The sequence below is a fragment of the Camelina sativa genome, chromosome 12 (assembly GCF_030686135.1).
Source record: "Camelina sativa cultivar CO46 ecotype springtype chromosome 12, ASM3068613v1".
In the NCBI taxonomy this organism is placed as follows: Eukaryota; Viridiplantae; Streptophyta; class Magnoliopsida; order Brassicales; family Brassicaceae; genus Camelina; species Camelina sativa.
In genome coordinates this window covers 2,695,858-2,720,511 of record NC_141891.1, presented here as the reverse complement: position 1 = coordinate 2,720,511, position 24,654 = coordinate 2,695,858, and the positions used below count along the sequence as shown (strand labels likewise).

Here is a 24,654-nt window from a genome sequence, read left to right as displayed (position 1 = left end):
AATCCTAAAAACCGATATGGTCCAAACTTCAAACGGCACACATGCAAAAGTAGTAGAGGCCAAATTAGAGAGAGACTACGGTTTTTTCTTGAAAGAGCAAATATAGATGATATATGGTAAGAGAAGAGACACGCTTTGCCCTAATTATAGTAAAAGTGTTATCATTTTGTCAGAACAGATGATGTCTCCTCCTTCATAGGAGAAAGCCTATTTCTTCAAGCTGTTTCTACAATTTCTCTCTCCCTTTCATTCTCTTTCTAACCTTGTTCATCAGGTATTCTCCAGATTCTGTTTCTATTGCGTTAAGGTTTTGATTCTGTGTATTTTGGTTTTTGCTTGAGAAACAAGGCTGTTGCGTCTAGGATCACCGGGGAGAAGGTTTCTCAACCGTTGAGAAACCCTTCACCGACAAAAACAGAGACAAACAATGGCGGAATCGCCGGTGGATTCACCTCCTGCTCCTGAAACCTCAAATGGCACACCGCCTTCAACAAATGGGACATCACCGTCAGATGGTTCATCGCCGCCTTCACCACCTTCTTTACCTCCACCGTCATCCGATTCTGCTCCTCCGCCAAATAAAGACGATGGCTCAGCTTCTTCTTCACCCCCGCCTGCACCGCCGAGTCAGGAAACCACACCTCCTCCATCGCCGCCGGTTGTAGCTAATCCGCCACCGAAAACTCCAGAGACTCCTCCTGCTCCACCTTCACCTGAAGGCTCAACTCCGGTAACGCCGCAGGCACCACCACAAACACCGTCGAACCAATCACCGCCTTTAGATAGACCAACTCCTCCTTCTCCTGGTGGTGCCAATGATGACCGTAACAGAAACAATGGTGGTAATAACAGAGATAGTTTCACTCCGTTACAACCATCTTCAGGGAACAGAACTACCGGTGACGGTGGCTCACCTTCACCGCCTCGGTCAAGTAGCCCACCTCGGAGTAGTGGAGATTTAGACTCATTGTTATCAGGGAAACATCATCCACAAGCCAACATTGGATTGATTATTGGAGTTCTTGTAGGAGCAGGGCTTTTGCTTATACTTCTAGTATGTATTTGCATCTGTTGCAAGAAGAAGAAGAAAAAGTCCCCTCAGGTCAACCACATGCACTACTACAATAACAATCCTTATGGAGCACCAACAGGTAATGTTATAGGAGCATAGATTAGAGTTTAGTATAACCGGAATTTGTAGTCTAATGGTGTGTGTGTTTAAGCCCATTAGTGTGCAAAAGAGTTAGACGTTAGATGCTAAAGGAGATGTTGCCTAGTGTAGGTAATGGTGGTTATTATAAGGGAACACCCCAAGATCATGTGGTAAATATGGCTGCTCAAGGAGGAGGGAATTGGGGACCAAAGCAACCTCTGTATGGTCCTCACAGTGGCAATTCCAACTTAACTGGTCCAAGTGCTACACCGTCGCCTCAAGCTGCGACTCTTGGTCACAACCAAAGCACTTTCACATACGATGAACTGTCTATTGCAACAGAAGGTTTTGCTCAGTCAAATTTGCTGGGACAAGGAGGATTTGGGTATGTTCATAAAGGTGTTTTGCCTAGTGGCAAAGAAGTTGCCGTGAAGAGTCTTAAACTTGGAAGTGGACAAGGCGAACGAGAGTTTCAAGCAGAGGTTGATATCATTAGCCGTGTCCATCATCGTCATCTCGTTTCTCTTGTTGGATATTGCATCTCTGGTGGTCAAAGGCTTTTGGTTTATGAGTTTATACCTAACAACACTCTTGAATTCCATCTTCACGGTACATTCATCTAACAGAATACTTGCTTCAATTAACACCTTGAAGTATGGTTTCTCTTTAATCAATAACTTGATTGAAATTTTAGGTAAGGGTCGTCCTGTTTTAGAATGGTCTACACGAGTAAAGATTGCACTGGGATCAGCTAGAGGTCTTGCATATTTGCATGAAGACTGTAAGCGCATATTTATCTCACACTGATGTAGCTACTATATATCTCGCTCTCTTTAGGATAATATAAGATTCTATATTTTACATCAATGGTAGGTCATCCTCGCATTATCCATAGAGATATCAAAGCTGCAAACATTCTTCTCGATTTCAGTTTTGAAACCAAGGTATATATTGACTCTTGCAGTACTACTTCTACTTTCATTTCCCTTGTTTTTGTTCCTTAGCTGAGTCGAAGTGTATTGATGTCTATTGTGTACTCAGGTTGCAGATTTTGGATTAGCTAAGCTATCTCAAGACAACTATACTCATGTATCCACTCGTGTCATGGGAACTTTCGGGTAAATAGCTTTTGTGAGCTTTCCTAAGTGATCAATTGCTTATAGAGCACTTATTCACTCGGTTTCATTTATCTTTCTTTGAGAACTTCAGATACTTAGCTCCAGAGTATGCATCAAGCGGAAAGTTATCCGACAAATCTGATGTTTTCTCATTTGGAGTAATGCTTCTTGAGCTCATAACCGGACGACCTCCAGTTGATCTAACTGGAGAAATGGAAGACAGTTTGGTAGATTGGGTAAGTCGTGTCCGCCTCTTCGCTTTACTTGTTTTATCTCCAAAACACAAAAACAAAATCTTACTATATTTTGTTGTTGTTGCAGGCAAGGCCTTTGTGTTTGAAAGCAGCTCAAGATGGAGACTACAGCCAATTGGCAGATTTGCGTCTAGAGCTAAACTACGATCAACAAGAGATGGCTCGAATGGCTTCTTGTGCAGCTGCAGCAATCAGACACTCAGCAAGAAGACGTCCTAAGATGAGCCAGGTTTAAAAACTCAAAACACTTCTTTAATCACAATCTTGATGATAAAAATGTGCCATACTAATGAATCTTGAAACATGTGTATATATATATGAATGAAAGATTGTACGAGCACTAGAAGGAGATATGTCAATGGAGGATCTAAGTGAAGGAACAAGACCAGGACAAAGCACGTACATGAGCCCAGGAAGCGTGAGCTCGGAGTATGACGCTAGCTCGTACAGTGCAGACATGAAAAAATTCAAGAAATTGGCTTTAGAGAGCAAAGAGTATCAAAGCAGTGAATATGGTGGAACAAGTGAGTACGGCTTGAATCCGTCTACTTCAAGTAGTGAAGACATGAATAGAGGTTCAATGAAACGCAATCCTCAGCTTTAAAAAGAACACACACTAACACAAACACTTGTCATAATATTCACTTTCTTCTCTCTTCCTTTTGGCTTTTTCTTTTTACAATGTTTTCTTCATTCTGCGTCAAAGTTTTGACAGTTTGAATTATGATGTTATTAGGAGTGTGATATTTGACCAGAGAGATTAGTTTGGTTTTGTTGAAATTTATATATAGTACAAAGCCTTATTCCACCATTACCACGTTAATTATGGTTTTATAATCAAGGTTTTTATTATGTAATCAATGTTGTATTAAAAAATCCAAACATTTAACAAAAAAATATCATATTAACAATAACAAGTGTCACAATTCACAAACGTAATTTAATAATTTTTTTGTAATCTTTTTATTTTGGGTAATCGATTAATGAAAAAATTGACCCAATGGGCCGATTCGAAAAAGTTGTCTTCTCTCATCTCTCTCTCTCTCGATCCCACAGTTTCTGAGTTCTTCTTCTTCTTCTTCTTCTTCTCCTGGGTGGGACTCAAAACATTTATAGAGATCTTTCTTTCTTCTCCCGCATTTTGAGTGTAGCTAAAAGGTTGCAAAAGCGAGATCTGAGTGACGGAGTAATTCTAAAGGGAGATCAGCAATGGCGCAACCTCTCGTGAAGAAAGACGATGATCACGACGATGAGTGTATGCTTAATTCCCTTATAATTTCAATTGATTCTTTTGTTTCGAATTTTTTTGGTTTATGAAGTTTTAGATCCAGATATTAAGCTTCTAGATCTGTTCGTTTCGATATATGATTTTGCACAGTCGGTGTATTTGTGATTATTGGTTGCGTAGATCTACAATCTCGAGTACCCACCCAGACTGTTGTGTGTTTTGTGATAATTACATACATTTTTTAGTTTTGATCAACGATCCCTGTTTTTAATTGTTTTATTTTTTGCTTATTTACAATATTGGATCAGTGGAGTATTCTCCATTCATGGGAATTGAGAAGGGAGCTGTACTTCAAGAGGCTAGAGTCTTTAATGACGCTCAGGTTGATCCTAGAAGATGCTCTCAGGTCATCACCAAACTTCTTTATTTGCTTAACCAAGGGGAGTCATTCACCAAGGTTAGTGTCCCTGACCCTTCTTATCCCTTCCCGATGGTTGTTTGTTTGATATGGGTGTGAATTGACAAGTTTTCATTCTGTTTTCTTATGCAGGTCGAAGCAACGGAAGTTTTCTTTTCAGTTACAAAGCTTTTCCAGTCGAAAGACACTGGTTTGAGGAGAATGGTCTACTTGATCATTAAGGAGTTATCTCCATCATCGGATGAGGTTTGCAAATCTTACTAAAAATTTTAATACGAAAAATCATGGCGCTTGTTTGTAGGTTTAATCTTAAGATATGTTGTTTGTTTTTTTTTTCACCCATAGGTTATCATTGTAACAAGCTCCTTGATGAAGGACATGAACAGTAAAATTGATATGTATCGAGCTAATGCTATCCGTGTCCTCTGCCGGATCATTGACGGAACGCTTCTCACTCAAATTGAGCGATACTTGAAACAAGCCATTGTGGATAAGAATCCCGTTGTTTCTAGTGCAGCTTTAGTCAGTGGGCTTCACTTGCTAAGGGTACCTTTTACACCCCAAAACTATTATTAGGTTGTTTCTGATTTGTGATGTTATGCTTATATTCTTATATTGTCTCTTACAGACAAACCCAGAAATTGTTAAAAGATGGAGCAATGAAGTTCAAGAAGGTATTCAATCCAGATCAGCCCTTGTTCAGTTTCATGCCTTAGCTTTGCTCCATCAGGTTAGTTTCTTGCATTGGTATTAACGAAGTCAAATTTGGTTTATGTTTCTGCTCTTTGTTTAATTAAATAGCCGCTGAGAAGAAGTATCATGAAAATAGAGAGGTTACTATGATTATTGAACTAGAAACACACACAATAAGTTTTATGTATCGGCATCATAACTATTTATCATGATCATTTCCAGCAACTTTATTTTCTTTGTGAGGTTCAATCTGTGCCTGAAGTCTGTCTCTGATACTGCTGATTCTAGCATATGTAACTTTTTAGGTTGGAAGGCCAACATATTATGTGCCTAAACTTGAAGTTGTACTAGTTAGCAAATGATATGTATCGCTGCTGTTACAAAAATAATGCCAACATAATATGCTCTCCCTCTTTATTTATAAAGGTAGTGAGAGTTAATCTAATAGTTGTTGAAAATCAATTTTCATGTTCAGATACGCCAAAATGATCGCTTGGCTGTTAGCAAGTTGGTTGGTGGCTTGACCAGGGGATCTGTCCGCTCTCCTTTGGCTCAGTGTCTTTTGATACGTTACACCAGCCAGGTTACTCCTCTCGTCTGTTTGATCATTTGATATGTGGATGAAAATATTTGCGTTATTTAGCTTTAGTTTCGATTATTCAGGTTATCCGTGACATGGCCAACCACGGTCAATCTGGAGAACGTCCGTTCTATGAATTTCTGGAGAGTTGCCTCCGCCATAAAGCAGAAATGGTGATCCTTGAGGCTGCCAGGGCGATCACTGAGCTTGATGGTGTGACAAGCCGAGAATTAACTCCAGCAATCACTGTTCTCCAGCTCTTTTTGAGTTCCCCCAGACCAGTGTTGAGATTTGCTGCTGTTCGGACTCTGAACAAGGTTTACAACGCTTTCTTAGATCAAAATCTTCATAAAGAAGAATTCTTTCAACTCTTGTCTTTGTACATTGAGAAACATCGAATTGATGTTATGTTTTTCTGGGTAGCTCCATCATTTAACTGGACACTAAACACAAGTTTGAACCACAGGTTGCAATGACTCATCCTATGGCTGTCACCAACTGCAACATTGATATGGAGAGTTTAATTTCTGATCAGAATAGAAGCATTGCTACACTCGCAATAACCACACTCTTGAAAACAGGGAACGAATCTAGTGTAGAACGCTTGATGAAGCAGATAACTAATTTTATGTCAGATATTGCTGATGAGTTCAAAATTGTGGTCGTGGAAGCTATAAGATCGTTGTGTGTGAAATTTCCACTGAAATACAGATCCTTGTAAGTGAAGTCTTAGGGTGTTTTTTATTTGTAGTTTCTTTTTCGAGCATTGCTATTCTTTTGAATGATTGAAATATGTTACAGTGTCTCTATAGCATTTGGCTTATGATTAATCTGTCACCTTTTTATTTATAGGATGACCTTCTTAAGCAACATTCTTAGGGAAGAAGGTGGATTTGAGTATAAAAGAGCAATAGTGGATTCTATTGTGACCATTATCAGAGATATTCCTGATGCGAAAGAAAGTGGATTGCTTCATCTTTGTGAATTCATTGAAGATTGTGAATTCACATATCTTTCAACACAGGTAAATTGTTTTATCCAACACCCGTCTGTGGTTGCTATTAAAAACTGCTTATGTGATATTTAAATGTGTTTTGTCGCGTAGATCCTTCATTTTCTGGGAATTGAGGGACCTAACACCTCAGATCCAAGCAAGTATATACGATATATTTACAACCGTGTGCATCTTGAAAATGCCACTGTCCGGGCTGCTGCTGTTTCCACACTTGCAAAGTTTGGGTTTATGGTTGAATCCTTGAAGGTATGTGTAGTTATCTTGCTAACCATTTTTTCTCGTTTTATTTCTTTGACTGATAAAGAGCATAATCAATGGATGCTTGGCAGCCACGGATTACCATTCTGTTGAAGCGCTGCATCTATGACAGTGATGATGAGGTGCGTTCCTAAATATTGCTGTTTCTGTATGTCTGTTGTGTCCCCTTGAGTCGGTTGTATCATTGAACATACATGCATGTGTTTCCCTTTGTTAACATTTTCTGGGGTGAGAAGCATGCAAGTCATTTCATGATTCTTTCCTTGATTATGAGTTGCGACCTCTTTTTATCTTAAGGTCCGTGATAGAGCAACACTATTTTTGAGTGTTCTTGGTGGTGATGGTACTGTTGACACTGATCAAGAGACCAAGGATTTTCTGTTTGGTTCCCTGGAGGTTCCTCTGGTCAACTTGGAAACTAGTCTGAAGAATTATGTGAGTTATCATCCAATTCTCAGTTTTCTAGTTTTCATATCCTTCTTAGCACACCAGTTATCTTAAATCTTTGATCATGCAGGAGCCCTCTGAAGAAGCTTTTGATGTCAACTCCGTGTCTAGGGAAGTTAAATCCCAGCCCCTTGCAGAGAAGAAAGCCCAGGGTAAAAAGTCCACTGGTCTTGGTGCACCACCAGCTGCACCTGCTTCTGGTTTTGATGGCTACGAAAAACTTCTCTCATCTATTCCAGAGTTTGCCGCCTTTGGAAAAGTTTTCAAGGTTAGGGCTGATTTTTCTTCTGTTTCACTCTAATCTTTTGGCTTACCTTGTTTTGCTTTAACTTGTACTTCCTTTTTTCAGTCTTCTCCGCCTGTGGAGCTAACTGAACCAGAAACAGAATACGCCGTCAATGTTGTAAAGCATATCTATGACAGTCATGTGGTGTTACAGTACAACTGCACTAACACAGTCCCAGAGCAATTGTTGGAGAGGGTACTGAACATTGGTGTAAAGCATTGCTTTATCTTATCCTTACGTTCCTCATTTCACTAATTTTGGAATGGTTTTGTAGGTCAATGTCATTGTAGATGCTTCAGAAGCAGAGGAATTCAATGAAGTAACTTCAAAGGCCCTAAACTCACTTCCTTATGATAAGCCTGGTCAAGCCTTTGTGGTTTTTGAGAAGCCAGCAGGGGTCCCTGCTGTTGGAAAGTTCTCCAACACGTTAACTTTCGTTGTTAAGGAGGTACATGTTGAACAGGCTTTTCACTTCCATCTTTTTATTTCGCTAAAATGTTGTTCAAAGAATCTCATAATACTTTGTGGAGAACTCTGGTAATCACTGACGCATTTGAAGAGGAAGTTCTAGAATGACTCTAATTAATCACAGAGACCAAAAGAAAACAATATGACTAGTTTGTTCGTGCTTAATCAGGTTGACCCAAGCACAGGTGAAGCCGATGCAGATGATGATGGAGTAGAAGATGAGTACCAGCTGGAGGATCTTGAGGTTGTAGCTGGAGATTACATGGTGAAAGTGGGTGTCTCCAATTTCAGGAATGCATGGGAAAGCATGGATGAAGAAGATGAGCGTGTAGACGAATATGGTCTTGGCCAAAGAGACAGCTTAGGAGAAGCTGTAAACGCTGTCACCGATCTTCTTGGCATGCAGATTTGTGAGGTTAGTCTCTTCCACTTTTTTCTCATAGTCGATAGAGAAACTACTAGACTTGACCCACTGAGACTTGAGGGCTAAGATTATTGTGGATAAAGTCTTTTTGAGTATATGAGCATTTGTTGTGTACCCGGAAATTGAAACTGACGCTAGAGATGCAAATGGCAGGGAACGGAGACAATTCCGACCAACGCAAGGTCACACACGTGTTTATTGTCAGGTGTGTATATAGGGAATGTGAAAGTGTTAGTGAGGGCACAGTTTGGAATGGACAGCTCAAAGGACATTGCAATGAAACTGACAGTTAGAGCTGAGGACGTTTCTGTCGCAGACGCCATTCACGAGATTGTTGCCTGCGGTTAAAAACCCCTCGCGTTTCTACAAGAGTGTTGTTATTCCTGCAGCTAAAGATTTTCCAATTACCCAACCTCATAATACATGAACTATTATAAATAGTATAGTGTTTTCTTCTCTTGTTTTTTGTCCCTACATCCATTTCTGTCAAATACTGTGGAGGTTTCTCTTTTATAATTTGACGATGCTTTTTGATTTCTTATTTCTCGTTTTTTTCTCGCCAAGTGAATGAATACATACAGAAGTTGGAAACTGTACCGTGCAAGTCTAACCAAATAAGCTAGACCTTCTCCATTAAGCTAACCAACTTAGAAAGTTGTAGAGCTGTATCCAACTAACGGACTAGTAGAGTTTTAACATTTAATTTCAACTCAAGAGATGGTAGTTACGACTGGTGAAAACAATTGATTACAGAATTCACATTGAGGAGCGAAATAAATAACAAGTAATGCCGTTTAGGAGTTTTAGTAAAGGAGAATGAAGAATTAATAAATCAAAAGCACATTACAACAACAAAGGGGAAGTTTGATCCTTCTAACCACTCCACTATTTCAAACCAAACACCTTCCGTTCTTCTTCCACAAACAGACCTTACCGGCTTTTACTTTCGACTACAGAATATATTAACCAACCACCACAACTGGAGACATGACTCCTACGTTTGTTAATCATCTTCTTCAAATCACTCTTCTGTGCCCTCCAAACGCCCATATCTGTGTATTTCAATGAAAATTCACATATTTTCTCAAATTTTCTTACATCTCCGATGATATATGGTTTGTTGCTTATCTTAATTTCCCATCTCATTCAAATCATAACATGATATAATAAGTAGAGAGACACTAACCTTTAGATTTGAATCCCAACTTCCTGTACACAAGGCACTTCCATCTGCTGACAACCCCAAACAGCTTATCCGATTCTTGTGTGAATCCTGCTGTAACCCCAAATCCAATACAACCTGCCAGAAATGCCCTCACATTACAATGACAAACCTTACAATGAATGAAAACAACTCTCACCACTCTTCCTCAACATTAATTTAGCTTACCTCTCCCAAGAGAGTATCCCAAACGTAACAAGTGTTGTTGCTCGCGTAGCCAGCGAAAAGTAGTCTCCCAGAGACTGAGAATGCTATGGAGGTGACTGGTACGTTCTCACCATCACCATGTGGCTGATAAACCTGGAGTTGGTGACCAGTCCTAATGTCATACAGCCTGCATGTTCCATCGTCTGATCCAGTCCCAAATCTATTCCCATCCGGAAAGAACTTGACAGTATTGACATCTCCCTCGTGCCCATGAAAGGTACGCACTGCTCGGCTTGCAGCACGACTGTCCCACAAGCGTGCTGTGGAATCGCATGAACCAGATATGAACGAGTTTGGGTTTGACCCACTGATTGAGACACTGAAAGAAATAGGACACAATCACCGTGTAAGAGGGCATAAGTTTAACTGACTCTTAATATATCAAACCTATACGCTAATTCAAACGCTCGATCCCAATGGAATAATTCTGGATGATAAAGTAGGTATCAAATCTATGCTAATTTGGAAAACAAACCGATACAATAAGCCAAGGAGACGAAAGCAACATCCATACCTTAGTACGTCAGCAGTATGTCCAGACTGAAATTCACCACCAAAAACAGAAGTTTTGAGACCAGTAGTCACATCCCATAAGATACATGTTTGGTCACCTGAACTGGTGATTAGGTGGGCATCCTCATTAGGGACATACTGACAGCACGAAACATACCCCTTGTGACCACTAAGCATTCTTGAAACTGGTACGGTTCCATCCTTGTCCGCGGTTGAGCTAAGACTGAAGATAGAACACACACTGTCTAACCCACCACAGGCAACCGACTGACCATTTGGAGAGAAAGCACATGTCATAACCCACGCACAAGGGAGTTTAATAGCATGAGTTTTCTGACTCGTTAGAGCATTCCACACGATTAATCTCCCATCTTGAGATGCACTGACAATCCGGTTCCTCTCCGGTGTCCAATCCAATGAATAAACCTGTAAAATTCCACATGTTAACATCTACAAGCTACCTCATCTAAATATTGTAAATCAATAATCATCAGCTAAGCTAAGTAGCAAACATTCACAATATCCACTCTCCTATATCTATATCTCCGCAGGATCTTAACCAAATCCCTCTGTACTCTTCAAACATGGAAACTAGTAACATCTAATAGTTCCAACACAAAATTTTCCAAAATGGAAGCTAATAATTCCCCAAAATGGAAGCTTTCTAGTTGCCCTTTTATCACAAGCTACAAAAACTCCATAAAGAAGCATACTTGAAGGAGAGAGACACAAAAAAGATTGGAACTTTTGAGTCACCTTTCCGGTATGTCCCTGAAGAGTACGACAGCAAACCAGATCCGTTGCTCCGAAGCTCACCGGAGTACGTCCTTGCGCCGCAGAATACCTCGCCACTGCCAAAATTGAATCCCAATTAGAGAAAACGAAAACGAGAGAGTAAGAGCAGAAGAAGAATAAAAATCCCCAAACCATCGGTATCGAGGAGCTGAAGGCGTCTCTGTCTAAGCCTATCACGGAGGTTATTAACGGTCTCCGTAGCGACGGCGTGACGTTCTTTGAGATCGGAGACAGACATTAACGGGGGTTCAGACTTAGGCTTCTCCGTCGCCGATCAAAGAAAAAAAGGGGAAATTTTTGAGAGACTAGAAGAGAAGAAAGTTCATGATTGAGAGAGAGAGAGAGAGAGAGAGAGAGAGAGAGAGATCAAACCCTAGAATGAGTGGATTTGGTAAATTACGTTGGAAAAAGCTGAAGAATAAGAAGAAGAAGAATGAGTCAATACACACACACAAACACGCTCTCGCTTGTTGAACCTTGTTGATGGCTTAGCTCTGAGTCTGACCTCAACACACAAAAGAGAAAGAGAGAGAGAGAGAGAGAGAGTCAATTTGACATTGACTGTTCCTATTTTGCTGATTAAAAGTGTACCACAATTACAATTACTACACGGCGTCGTTTAGGAACCTTTTAGATTCTTTTTTGTTGCTCCTTTAAATATTATTGATTCTTTGTTATTGATTTTGGTTTTGATTGATGATAATTAAGCATATTGATGGAATGATTTTTTTTTAGTTTTTAGGTTTTTGATTGATACTTCTTTTTTTTTTACATTCGTTATTGGATGCATAAATTAATAATACTGTATGCTGCAAAATTTAGGTTTTTTTCTGATTAACAAAGATTGTGAAACTAGCTAGGGTAAAGAAAAAGAAAACATTGGTTTTATTATCTCATTGAACAAATCATAAAATCAAAAGTAGACGAAGATCATCATCTTCATCATCATCATCTACATTGATCAAGAAATCGAAAAAGAAAACCAATTCAATGATTAGATCATCATCTACATTGATCAAGCAATCGAAAAGAAAAAGGCAAACCACACACTAAAAGAAAAAGCAAAGAAAGCTGCTTAATGTTTTTTTGATTCCATGATGCGCTCATTCAAAAGCCCATTGATTCTCCTTGCGAACCTCTTCTTCTTCCTCAGGTGTAAAATCATTCTTAATGTTGAAGTGTGTACGAATCTGGTCTGGAGTTTTGCCCGTGATCATATCAGCAACAGTTTGGCACGTCAGGTCAAGCAAGCTTGCGATGTTCAGGTAGTTCGCAGCAAGAATGAGATCAAAGATCGTGGATTGATCTGTTTCCATGAACTCCTTATCCCAGGTCTTGAGTTTCTCCTCGGGGATAGGGTTAGCTTCATCGACGTGGTGCTTCTTGCAGTACTCCATCACTAGGGCAAGAGTCTTGCTCGTCACGTTAGCAAGAGGGATCTCGGTTTTGGCGCAATCGTCTTCAACCATATGCGCTATGGTCTGCGATTGGATCGCGACCTCTTCTTCAACCTCGAACGACTGGCCATCGGAGCTCTTCAACATGATCATCTTCTTCGTCGTCGACATAGTTTGTTTCTTTTCTCTTTGTGAAAGCGAATTTGATGAGAAAAAGTTTTAAGAATTGTAAGGTAATGAAGTTGTGAACCCTATGCGTCGTATTTATAAGCCCTAAGGCTAAGAGTCGGTCAAATCAACCATTCCTTTTTTCAGATGGATTTAGTTCCTTTTAACAAAACTAAAAAGGCAAATAATCCTTTTCAGAAAAGGTAATTTCACTGGAGTCAACCGAGATAAACCGGGTCAATTTTACATTATGGTAGGTTTGACTTAAATCCTTTTTTTTTTACCTCGAGAATTCTAGAACTTTCAGAGTCCGGTTCAGGTAAATTTGGTGGAGTAAACCAACTTGGAAATTATCTAAGCTTAACTAAAATATTCAGATCCATAAGAATGCAAAAAGAAGTCTAGTGGAAATAGCCGTTAACAGCAGACTAATATATAATCCAATTTTATTATGGAGTATAGAATTGAGTGTAACTATTATATAAGACTAATAACAACTTGATTACACGAATAGAAAGGAGGGAGAGGAAAGATCAAGAAGGTAAGAGTAATTAATCAAATTACCCCAAGAGCTAATTGAGCCATTACATATTTACATGGAAGATTAATTAGGAACATAAAGATGAGTAGAAAAGATAGAGAAGAAGAGGCATTTGGTTCAGTTGCTCCACTCTTCTTCTCTACTTTGTCTGAGCTCACATACTTGTTCACTACTGCTTTACTTCCTGCTGCTCCTCATCCTCCTCCTCCCGGATAGATGCAATTGTTGTAACCTAACAAATTCAAGTTCAAGATAATTAGGAAAAACGAAATAATATGTATACAGTGCCGGCTTAAACATATTATATGTCCCTGGGCAAACTAAAAAAAAATGCCTAAAGAAATGATCAATGACTAAACCAAACGTATAATGCATTTGTGCTATATATTGAGGAGCAATGATCAATGACTAGGTTTTTGTTACAATGTTTTACATGACACTATACTATTGGTAGGCAGGTGACAGTTTAAGGGGAGAGAAAACTTACTAGGATTCTGGGAGGGGACTATTGCGGTATTAGAGAAATCGCATTCCGTAGGCTGTTTAGGAGATTTCTGAAAATACATATTCATGGCATAGGCTGCGTGTGAGGCCACATTGTTTGGCTCGAAACAAACTCCTCCTAGCTGTATCGGGCCACAGTCTATTCCTTGTCCACACGCCCAATCCAAGCTTGACTGCAACTGATCATCCGTCGCACCCATCTTGGGTACACACCACCCTGTTGACGTCACTTTCCCCAATGGCGTCTAATTATATGATCATCAAGACATCACCTCATATATGTTAAAACCTCTATTATTTATCCGCATCTGCATTACATGTCTTCCTTTTTGGATCCCCTGTTTGCTCTGATCAGATTGTAACCGTTTAAGATCTGGTATCATCAGTTGCTCAGGTTCTGTAGATTCCCTTGTTTGGGCTAAGTTTCTCATCCTCGACTATATATCTTTGTTAGTTAGGGGATTGAGCTTTGGTTAGTGCTTGGTTTAGAACATTTAGAATTAAGGCTTGTCCTAGCTTAATTACTTGTTCTATGTGGCGTTGAAAGGTTCAAGTGGGTTTAGATTATCTTACGGTTACATCCCGGAAGACCCTTGACAAAGCACTTATAGAGAAAGATGCATCTTATCCGGAGAAAGCCAAATTCCATTCTCTTGTTATGGCCATTTGTGTTGAAGCCCATTATCATCCTCTGGTATGCGGGAAGTACTTATGGTTTTTCGAGAGCTATTTCAGATCGAGACAAGATGTTTTTGGTTTAAGCAATGTATCGGTAAAATCCTTTCCTCTTCTAGTTGTAGGTTATGGAAAGATCATTGTGTCTCTGTATTCTCATTATCGTCTTTTATCTTGTGATTTGTAATATTTCTGAACTTAATCAATACAATCCGTTTAGTGGAAAAAAAAAAGCCACAACTTCTAATATCTAACCTGACCACTACTGTTGCTGTCACTACTGCTACTTTTAGCAAGGACTACATCCAGTGCCGTGTCCAGACTAATCGAGGCTTAAGGCGAGACTGAAATTGGAGGCTTTACTAAAATAAAATAATTTTAAAATGATATAAATTATTGAAAATAAAAAATAGTTTTAAAAAAACTAAAGCATAGTCATTGTCAAAAAAAAACTAACGCGCATAGTCTTTTTTCCTTATGTTTCCATAAAATTTTTCATCAAATACTCATAATCTAGGTTCTAAAGATTAATATATATATCAAATCATCACAATCATAATTCATATACAAAGTTACTACAAAGATGAATTAGTATTGAAGTTAATGAAAAGATTTAGAAGCACTAGATTTTAACCGTTTTAGAGGAAAGAAGTAAATAAACAAAAGAGTTTAAAACTGGATTCATGAGTTGTATGAGGAATACAGTTTTTTATGTTAAAGAATCAAAGTAGAAAAATCGAAACAGTGTTATTCATAAAATGAAAAATTTCTCAAAACCACTGGGATACACAATATTCTTAAGATTTAGGATCTTAGAAAACCTTTATATTTTGGGGGCCTGAGGCAAATGCTTTTTTTTTTGTCCATAGGCACGGCTCTGACTACATCATATGCCATAGAAAGATCAGTTTTGAAAAGCCCGAAGGCCCGTTCCGAAGATGGTCCAGGCTTTTTAGGTTCTCGTCGTAAAGTTCGAACAAGTAAGTGTCCACTCGCTTTCCAGGCATGAGAGGTGTGCCAAGTGCCAACCATGGACTTTAGATGAGCTATCAGGTTTCCATTGTAAGCTCTGGCGTTATCCACGCTCGTTCCAACCTCATTAGCGTCTCCTCGTGACGCCCAACCTGTTTCCGCCACCACGATCTCCACCTTTTCGAATCCCATTGATTTCAAAGCCGAGTGAACCGCATCAACCTGTGAAACGATGGAAAACTCAGAGAATGTGACGCGTGTTGCAAGCAACGACCATGAACAAAGACTTCTCCTCTACTAAGACGTCACCATTTTCTTTCTTCTATTTTTCCCGTACATTTTATTGACTTTTTAAAGTCGACATTGCTAACGTGGAATTAATGATGACGAGTACAAAACAACAAAACAAATGTTTCAAGAAACATCTAAAATAAGTAAACAACTAGTGCGAGTCCAGTCTGTCAGACAATCAGTAAACGAGTGACATGTCATCTCACGCATACTTATTCCCTGAGAAAGATGATTACAAGCATAGTATATGAACTGTGTATACGAAGGAAAGTGTAAATTCAGACACATACGTGAACAACTGTCTTTTGTACTATAAATATCATAACTCATAAGAATATAGATTCCTTCTAAATCATGGATTTTATTTTGATGTCAATTCTTTCCTCTTTTATCAAAACAGTTACATATCAGCTCTAACAGAGGACAATGAGCAAAAAAATCTAGAAACTGCTCTTTCATTAGGCTGGCCTGCTTCGTTGCATTTGATCGGAAAGGTTAGCTTAGACACATTATGGACTCTTGTGATATATATTAATCTGGTTAACCTTCGATATGTGTTTGCTAATGCCATCCTTTCTGCAGGATATTCTTCGATTTCATGCCGTCTACTGGCCCGCCATGCTAATGTCTGCTGGTCTGAACCTTCCCAAGATGGTGTTTGGCCATGATTTTCTAACAAAGGTATATAAACAAAAACAAAAAAAAACTTGATGCTGCATATTCCTTGTTCGGTGTTGGGGTTCTCTCGTTCTAGACTTCTTGCCAACTTCCTTCACTCATGCTTACATGTAAGAGGAATATTGGATTATTGATTTTCTGATATCATTATGGTTATCAAATTTACAGGATGGAATGAAAATGGGAAAATCGTTGGGGAATACCAAAAGAAAACATTGGTTTTATTATCTCCATGACTTAAAAAAAAAGCAACAAAAATCATAAAATCAAATGTAGACGAAGATCATCATCATCATTATCATCTACATTGATCAAGAAATCGAAAAAGAAAACCACACACTTAAAGAAAAGCAATGAAAGCTGCTTAATGTTTTTTGATTCGATGATCCGCTCATTCAAAAGCCCATTGATTCTCCCTACGAACCTCTTCTTCTTCCTCAGGTGTATAATCATTGTGAATGTTGAAGTGTGTACGAATCTGGTCTGGAGTTTTGCCCTTCATCATATCAGCAACAGTTTGGCAAGTCAGGCTAAGCAAGCTTGCGATGTTTAGGTAGTTCGCAGCAAGCATGAGATCAAAGATCGTGGGTTGATCTTTTTCCATGAACTCCTTATCCCAGGTCTTGAGTTCCTCCTCGGGGATAGGGTTAGCAGCATCGACGTGGTGCTTCTTGCAGTACTCCACCACTAGGGCAAGAGTCTTGCTCGTCACGTTAGCAAGAGGGATCTCGGTACTGGCGCAATTGTCTTCAACTATATGCGCTATGGTCTGCGATTGGATCGCGATCTCTGCTTCAACCTCGAACAACTGACCATCGGAGCTCTTCAACGTGATCATCTTCTTCGTCGTCGACATAGTTTGTTTCTTTTCTCTGTGAAAGCGAATTTGATGAGAAAAAAGTTTAAGAAATGAGAGAGCGATTGAATTGTTAGGTGATGAAGTTGTGAACCCTATGCCGTCGTATTTATAAGCCCTAAGAATCAGTTTAGTCAACCATTCCTTCTTTGAGATGGAAATAGTTTCCTTTAACAAAAATAAAAAGAAGGCAAATAACTAATTTGCCTGATTCCTTTCCAGAAAAAGGTAATTTCACAGGAGTAAACCGAGATAAACCGGGTCATTTTTACAATTTTTTTTCCTCGAGAACTCTATAACTTTCAGTGGTCAACATTTTATTTTTCTTTTTATTTTTCTTTCTTTTTAAAAAAACTTGGGTCAACAATTCCTTTTCAGTAAAGGTAAATTTGGTGGAGTTAACAAAATTGGAAATGATTCATAAGAAAGCAAAAAGAAGTCTAGTGGAAATAGCCGTTGACAGCATACTAATCTATAATACAATTTTATTATGGTGTATAGAATTGAGAGCGTAACTATTATATAAAACTAATAACAACTTGATTACACGAAAAAAAAGGAGGGGAAGAAGAAGAAGGTAAGAGCCATTACATATTTACATGGAAGATTAGGAGCATAAAGATGAGTAGAAAAGATAGAGAAGAATAGACATTTGTTTCAGTTGCTCCACTCTTCTTCTCTACTTTGTCTGAGCTCACATACTTGTTCATTACTGCTTTACTTCCTGCTGCTCCTCCTCCTCCTCCCGGATAGACGCAACTGTTGTAACCTATCGAATTCAGAGTCAAGATAGTTAGGAAAAACCAAATAATATGTATATGCATTTGTGCTATTGAGGAGCAATTAACAATCACTAGGTCTTTGTTACAATATTTTGCATATACTAAGTTGAGTATTCTATTGGTAGGCTGGTGAGAGTTTAAGAGTAGAGAACACTTACTAGGATTTTGGGAGGTGACTGTTGCTGTTTTAGAGAAATCGCAGTCCGTAGGCTGTTTAGGAGATTTCTGAAAATACATATTCATGGCATAGGCTGCGTGTGAGGCCACATTGTTTGGCTCGAAACAAGCGCCTCCTGGCTGTATCGGACCACAGTCTATTCCTTGTCCACACGCCCAATCCAAGCTTGACTGCAACTGATCATCCGTCGCACCCTTCTTGGGTACACACCACCCTGTTGACGTCACTTTCCCCGATGGCGTCTAATTATATGATCATCAAGACATCACCCTCATAAGTTAAAAACCTCTATTATATATCCGCATCTGCGTTACATGTTATAATAACATATTTTTCCATATAATTAAAAAGCCACAACTTCTAATATCTAACCTGACCACTACTGTTGCTGTCACTACTGCTACTCTTGGCAAGGCCTACATCATATGCCATAGAAAGATCAGTTTTGAAAAGTCCAAAGGCCCGTTCCGAAGATGGTCCAGGCTTTAAGTTCTCGTCGTAAAGTGCGAACAAGTAAGTGTCCACTGGCTTTCCAGGCATGAGAGGTGTGCCAATCATGGACTTTAGATGAGCTATTAGGTTTCCGTTGTAAGCTCTGGCGTTATCCACACTCGTTCCAACCTCATTAGCGTCCCCTCGTGACGCCCAACCTGTTTCCGCCACTACGATCTCCACCTTTTCGAATCCCATTGATTTCAAAGCTGAGTGAACCGCATCAACCTGTGAAACGATGTACAGAGAACGTGACGCGTGTTGCAAGCAACGACCATGAACAAAGACTTCTCTTCTACGAAGACGTCACCATTTATTTTTTCTTTTTTTCTTCTATTTTCCCCGTACATTTTATTGACTTTTAAAGTCGACATTGCTAACGTGGAATTAATGATGACGAGTACAAAACAACAAAACAAATGTTTCAAGAAACATCTAAAATAAGTAAACAACTAGTGCGAGTCCAGTCTGTCAGACAATCAGTAAACGAGTGACATGTCATCTCACGCATACTTATTCTCTGAGAAAGATGATTACAAGCATAGTATGTGAACTGATAAATAGAAGTACCAAATCATTAAGCAACTATTTTATTTTATAGATTGTGTATACGAAGGAAAGTGTAAATTCAGACACATACGTGAACAACTGTCTTTTGTACTATAAATATCATAAGAATATAGATTCCTTCTAAATCATAAAGTAGACACACAGAACAAGTTCTTTGCTACAATCTAGTGCCAAGAAAATTTAAAATAAATATATATTGCTAAAAAAGAAAAAACCGAAAGTTCAAACTATAGATTCGTCCACGTGAATACAGCCAGTTTTTATTATTCTCATATTTTGGTGTCACAACAATAAATTACTAGAAACTAACCGACCCATATAAACTATGCTTTTGACGTTTAACTAAACCATTTAGATATATACAAAACAGTCAACCAAATTCACAACCAGAGACTAATATAAGAACCTTTAACTACTTCAGTAACTGTTTAACTTAATTACCTTACCAAACACAAACACAAACACAATTGAATTGATTAGTTATGGACCCCGACTTCAACCCAAAAAAAGAGTGGGTGGAGCCAACTGGTAATTAATGTACCTGAGCATCGAACATGTTCGTATACTTGATTCCAGTTTTGGAGTCGACCCGTCCAGCGTTAGGCTGAAAGAGACAAAACGACAGCGTTTCGGGTCTCGGGTCACTTTGGTACGCGAAGAACGGGTACGGGTTAATAGCGAAAGGTGAACCAGTGTCACTTAAGAATTGCAGGATCCCCTTTAAACCGGTTTGATAACCGGGGGCAAATGAACCGGCTGATGGCGGGTCTGAACTACCGAGCACCGTCATGGCGTGAACCGTCGAGACCTTAATTTTCCCGCCGAGAGACACCGCTTCGAGGGCTTTTTGGAGATTCTGCATCGCCGGGAGTAGCTGGTTCACCAGATTCGGATCGTTCGACAACAGAACCTGCGATGATCGTCGGAAACAGAATTAGAGAAATAAAAAAAGGTTGAAACTTTACAATTTTTGAATTGTGAACGGAGACGGAACCTCGTTGCCGACGGTGATGAGGATGATTTTGGAGGCGGGATAAAAAGGGAGGACATTGGAGTTGATCCATTGTCCGGCGACGTTTGGATCAGAGGCGAGTGAAGGAACGTCGCCGTTAGCAGCGCCGATGACGATACCTACACCTGTACCGGCCAAAGCTTTGATGATGGCGGGATCGGCGCCGTAGAGTCTAACTTTCTGAATCGAAGTGGATTGAAGGAGCTTGGCTGTTTCTGAAGGCGGAGGGAGATTGTCGGCGACTTGACCGTAGTTAACTCCGATGAAAGACTCTGCATCTGTCGGTAACAGAACCAAAAAAAACAGAGGAAGTAAAAAAAAGGGTTAGATGAAGAAGAAACAGAGGAGATAAAAACAAACGACGTCGTGTTGGGGAAGATACTTACGTGAGGATGGGAAGTGAGATATGAAGATGAGAAGGAGAGAGATGAGGATGCGGAGGAGAGCCATCATGGTGCTGAGAGAGAAGAGAGAGATGATGAGAGATAGTGTTGGTTGCTTAAAGAAGAGGTTTTTACTGTTAACTGTTATTTATATCACATTGGACAAGGAAGAGAATTTTCCAAGACACGTTTTGTGCTTATTTTTCCACACTACACGTGCTGACTTCTGTTGTTTGTTTGAGAGACTTTGAGGTAAGTCTTCTTCGCTTTGGTCTTATTATATTTTGTATTAAGAAAAAAAATTGGCTACTTTTGAAGAGGAAACTTTTTGCAGAAAAAATTGAAGTATTATCTTTTTGAGTTTGCTTGAGTATTTTGTGTCACAACTCACAAGTATCTTTGCCTTAATCTCAACGTTGTTAAATGTTAAGTCCAAAGCCAATATCGTAAAAACAATTTAAAAACTTTGACATTGTTGTTTACTGGTTGTAAAATGATTGAATTAGTTGGGATGTAGGAGTCGAAGTACCAGAAAAAGGTTGGAACATTTACTGATATCTTTTAGTTGAAGAGAATGGATGGGATACTAATTGTATGAGCATATATGCAAATGAGGTTTCATGCAATGTAGAAAATAAGAAACAATTTCTCAAAAAGTAGATGACAGTATTCCCCTTTTACATGCTATTTCCCAATAGAGTAACCCACTCTCCATGTTTCACCACCACCACCAATAACTTTTCTTAGCTTTTGTGATTTTACAATGTTCATATCAATTATTATGTTGACTTACTAAAATTTCTATTTTGTATTTATTGGTCATCCATACTTTTCTCAAGATGTTCTTTACTGTGTTCACATCATATATTAACAAAACAAAACCCAAAAAGGTTGAATATAACATAAAATTATTGCATATTCCAAAAACAGGATTTGCAACTTTTTTCTATCCATGATTTGATTTGTGCGCAAAGTCACCAGTTAAATGACTCAGAACAAGCGCGGAAACAAAGAAACGAGAAATCCCAAACCCAAAACCCCAATGATGAACAAAACACAGGATATTCAGATCACATAAATCAAAAGGTCAACGAACCTCCAAACCCACAATTAGGGGACAGAGACACAAGACAAAACCAACCAACAAACAAACAAACAGATTCTCTCCTCTATTTGCACAATCTGAAGAAACCAAATATATGAATATAAAGAAAAAGGCATGATATTCAAGCAAAACCCAGAGTGCAAATAGATTCTCCTTGGTTTAGGCACCTGAGTGCGAGACCGGTGTTGTCTCAAACTTCCCTTCCGTGAACACATGGTTGTACTGTTGAGGCAGCGCATGTTCCACCTACAATGTTGTAACAAGACAATATGAGAATAATACCTACCATACACAGTGTCATACACATTAATTTCCTAGTTACACAACCAATGGCTTCTGAATATTGGTATCAACCAACAGTAACCAGATTCCAGAAGTACTTCGTTGTTTGGTGTATAAAGTTTGAAGAATACCAGAAAATCAAAACGTTTTCATGGTTACAAAGAGAGTAAAGGCGTACCCAATCTCCATCAGGGGTAGCACCGGGCACCATTACATTGATCTCACTCGATTTGGCTGTTGTTATCGCTGTCTCTAATGAGTCTTTGTTTAGATATAACTGACAGCCAGTTGTGTTGTCCACAGAAACTGTGGGAGCTGAACCCTAGATTAGCCATAGATGAGTAAAGACAAACGACGAGCAATCAGTGTCTTGACAAAAAGATATAGTCTTTAAAAAGATATATCTGCTGCCATTAGAAAAGCTTATAGATAATAGAAAACAAACCTGACATTGCACTTCTACGTTGTTGCAATTCACAATCTCAAATGCAGCAACAACATCCTATACAGACATGTTATATCTTACATTATTAGAAATCATACTGTAGGAATGTAAGAGGAATGAGTATTATTCCACTCACCGTAAAAACAACACCCATTTTGGTGCATTTGTCAATGGTGATGTTATTCACTTTTCCTACAGATTATGCAACAACAGTAAGGACCTCAAAGAATTTTGAGTAGATATCCAAACTTTTCACAGTGAGGTTGAAATGCCGCAAAGTTACCTTGTATCTGCAAGACAGAATCTTTGCAACCAAATATGTACACAGACTGTTTGGAATCACACTCGCTGATAACCAAGTCCTTCTTCCCAATTTGGTTCTCAACAGCCCACCTAATAATACAGTAGAAGCAGCAATCAGTACTATAGCATTTCTATCAGAGTTATGTACCATAATAGTAATTGTTAGTAAAACCCACTTGCGACCCATTTGAAGTTCCATTTTCGGTGGTCCAGTTTTTGAAAAGGCTGGTTTACTGGCACGGGTTTCCTTCTCAATGGCACTAACAGCTCCAGATCTATCAGTACGGTTCTTTGTCTTCATATCATCCGTCACTTTTCTAAGACCTGGAAAGCAAAACACAAGGTTCATAAGCTACTTGTGATTCACATTACAAAATAGACACTACAGCAGAAAATATGAAGACATACAACATCAAACCTAACCTGAGGTAACAGCACCCGAGCTGAGCTGCTGGAAAACAGCAGACATCCCTTGTTTCTGGTTCGAAGATGAAGATGGCTTTGAAGATTCAGAACTGAAGAGGGGTGCTGGTGGAGGAGCAGGAGCACCGGGTGGACCCTTGGCAGGAGCAGTAGCAGTAGCAGGTTTCCCTGATGCATTCCATACAGGTCCCAAGGGGTATTGACTTTTAACATAATCCCTTAAACCAGGTACGTAAAGTTCTTTCAAGGCTTTAGCCCACTCCACATGATCTGCGTCTTTGTTACGGTACTCAACCAGAACCTGAAGAAGAACATGGAGATCACAGAATTAACAATGTGCAAAGAGCATCAAACAGCAACATAAGAATCTACAACCTAATCAAGTAACTCTAAATTCCTTCTTCCCTATTGCTTTTTCATAAGCCCATAACATATGAAAGCATAGAGAATGATTAAAGATTAGCACCTTATTGTTGTAAAACTCAGCCATTTGCCAACTTTCTTCCACATGAGCGATAGGCATGCTCATACCTTGCAGGAGGAAAAAAACAAAGAAAGAATTTTGAAATCATAAAATTCATAAATTTAGAAACTTGATGGCTATGGCTCTCTCTCTCTCTCTTTGCTTACCACAATCTTTGCCAGTGAAAGCAATCCAAGCCAATGCAGATAAACTATCGGAAGCAGCCTTCAAATGATTGAAAAAATCAGACCTTTTGCCTTCAGTCATTGCATTAGCTTTCATTGTAACATCATTCAACGGCTTTAGAAATCCAGCCAATCCAGCAAGGTCAGGCTTCTGTTTCAAATCACAACCAATACACCAAAATATTCACACAAAAGACGCACCAAAAACGAAACGATCTTACTCACACCCAAAAAACACAACAATACCTGAGTTTGCTTGATGCGAACAAGCAACTCCTTTTGCGAAGCAAATGCTTCGGCGACAACCTTCGTCACATCTAGAACAACTCCACCGATCTTCTCAGCAGCAGTCAAAGCCCTACCAACACATTGAGAAATCAGATCGTCATAAGCCAGAATCGAAGGATCGGACGATGCGACATCATCATCGATTGAGAAATCTCCTCCGCGGGAAACAGAAACAACTCCACCTCCGTTGCTTGAGATCCCTTCAAGCCTCGTAACCGCAGCTTCAAGACGTTTAATCAAATCCTCTTCCATTGGTTTCGCTCCTTCGAATCACACAGATCTGGAGATGGAAATCGATTTTTTTTATAAAGAATGTGGATTTTGTTTTCCCTTTTTTGCTTGTGGGGCTATGTGGGTTTCATGATGATGGGGGGGGGGGGGATGTCAGGAGAATATGTGATGACACGTGGCGGTTCTTGGATAGTTTCACCAATCGCAGGTAGTGGAGTGGTCGTGGTTTGTCGGATCCTAATTCCGACACATCTGTTTTGTGCTCCACCCGAACCGGATCCGATTTGTCCGAATCCCGGTCATTAGCATAATTTCGGTTTGAGATCGGTTTAGTTTTAAACGCGAATCAAA

At 39.3% G+C, this 24,654-nt stretch overlaps 5 protein-coding genes and 2 pseudogenes across 9 annotated transcripts; 2 read left to right on the top strand and 5 right to left on the bottom strand.

Moving 5' to 3' along the window:
- Positions 1-146: 146 nt before the first annotated feature.
- On the top strand, positions 147-3,336 carry LOC104729776 (proline-rich receptor-like protein kinase PERK5). Its single transcript, XM_087479155.1, has 9 exons — positions 147-274; positions 363-1,151; positions 1,283-1,762; positions 1,848-1,934; positions 2,027-2,097; positions 2,195-2,271; positions 2,363-2,507; positions 2,593-2,754; positions 2,854-3,336. Exons 2-9 carry the CDS (start codon positions 428-430, stop codon positions 3,127-3,129), a joined length of 2,022 nt encoding a protein of 673 aa, XP_087335281.1. The 5' UTR covers positions 147-274; positions 363-427; the 3' UTR covers positions 3,130-3,336.
- On the top strand, positions 3,288-8,883 carry LOC104729774 (coatomer subunit gamma). The gene is made up of 17 exons (XM_010448776.3): positions 3,288-3,780; positions 4,062-4,210; positions 4,304-4,417; positions 4,517-4,717; positions 4,800-4,901; positions 5,340-5,447; positions 5,528-5,761; positions 5,911-6,161; positions 6,297-6,468; positions 6,550-6,705; positions 6,789-6,839; positions 7,015-7,152; positions 7,235-7,432; positions 7,514-7,645; positions 7,725-7,898; positions 8,088-8,333; positions 8,496-8,883. The coding sequence occupies exons 1-17, from the start codon at positions 3,735-3,737 to the stop codon at positions 8,688-8,690; spliced, it is 2,667 nt and encodes an 888-aa protein (XP_010447078.2). The 5' UTR covers positions 3,288-3,734; the 3' UTR covers positions 8,691-8,883.
- A 162-nt stretch (positions 8,884-9,045) lies between these two features.
- LOC104729773 (guanine nucleotide-binding protein subunit beta) lies at positions 9,046-11,683 on the bottom strand. 2 transcript variants are annotated; one of them, XM_087479156.1, is made up of 7 exons: positions 11,452-11,683; positions 11,212-11,338; positions 11,041-11,135; positions 10,286-10,710; positions 9,733-10,090; positions 9,529-9,642; positions 9,046-9,394 (listed from the first exon to the last, which is right to left on the bottom strand). In XM_087479156.1, the coding sequence occupies exons 2-7, from the start codon at positions 11,315-11,317 to the stop codon at positions 9,359-9,361; spliced, it is 1,134 nt and encodes a 377-aa protein (XP_087335282.1). In that variant the 5' UTR covers positions 11,318-11,338; positions 11,452-11,683; the 3' UTR covers positions 9,046-9,358. The 2 variants fall into 2 exon arrangements, with proteins under 2 accessions (XP_087335282.1, XP_010447077.1); XM_010448775.3 differs by having other exon boundaries at positions 11,212-11,673.
- Positions 11,684-11,941: 258 nt separating this feature from the next.
- LOC104729772 (SKP1-like protein 11 pseudogene) lies at positions 11,942-12,705 on the bottom strand (annotated as a pseudogene). The gene has a single exon (XR_015574967.1). The product of XR_015574967.1 is annotated as an SKP1-like protein 11 pseudogene (transcript).
- A 3,800-nt stretch (positions 12,706-16,505) lies between these two features.
- On the bottom strand, positions 16,506-17,237 carry LOC104729770 (SKP1-like protein 11 pseudogene; annotated as a pseudogene). Its single transcript, XR_015574966.1, has one exon. The product of XR_015574966.1 is annotated as an SKP1-like protein 11 pseudogene (transcript).
- Positions 17,238-17,629: 392 nt separating this feature from the next.
- On the bottom strand, positions 17,630-21,026 carry LOC104729771 (glucan endo-1,3-beta-glucosidase 7). Its single transcript, XM_010448772.3, has 6 exons — positions 20,582-21,026; positions 20,178-20,473; positions 19,725-20,093; positions 18,494-18,841; positions 18,102-18,363; positions 17,630-17,930 (listed from the first exon to the last, which is right to left on the bottom strand). Exons 1-6 carry the CDS (start codon positions 20,646-20,648, stop codon positions 17,749-17,751), a joined length of 1,524 nt encoding a protein of 507 aa, XP_010447074.1. The 5' UTR covers positions 20,649-21,026; the 3' UTR covers positions 17,630-17,748.
- A 419-nt stretch (positions 21,027-21,445) lies between these two features.
- Positions 21,446-24,564, bottom strand: LOC104729769 (cyclase-associated protein 1). 2 transcript variants are annotated; one of them, XM_010448768.3, is made up of 10 exons: positions 24,031-24,564; positions 23,767-23,935; positions 23,603-23,667; positions 23,137-23,437; positions 22,890-23,037; positions 22,694-22,803; positions 22,547-22,602; positions 22,411-22,467; positions 22,144-22,287; positions 21,446-21,929 (listed from the first exon to the last, which is right to left on the bottom strand). In XM_010448768.3, exons 1-10 carry the CDS (start codon positions 24,322-24,324, stop codon positions 21,843-21,845), a joined length of 1,431 nt encoding a protein of 476 aa, XP_010447070.1. In that variant the 5' UTR covers positions 24,325-24,564; the 3' UTR covers positions 21,446-21,842. The 2 variants fall into 2 exon arrangements, with proteins under 2 accessions (XP_010447070.1, XP_010447072.1); XM_010448770.3 differs by having other exon boundaries at positions 23,767-23,932; positions 24,031-24,433.
- Between the last annotated feature and the right edge of the window lie 90 nt (positions 24,565-24,654).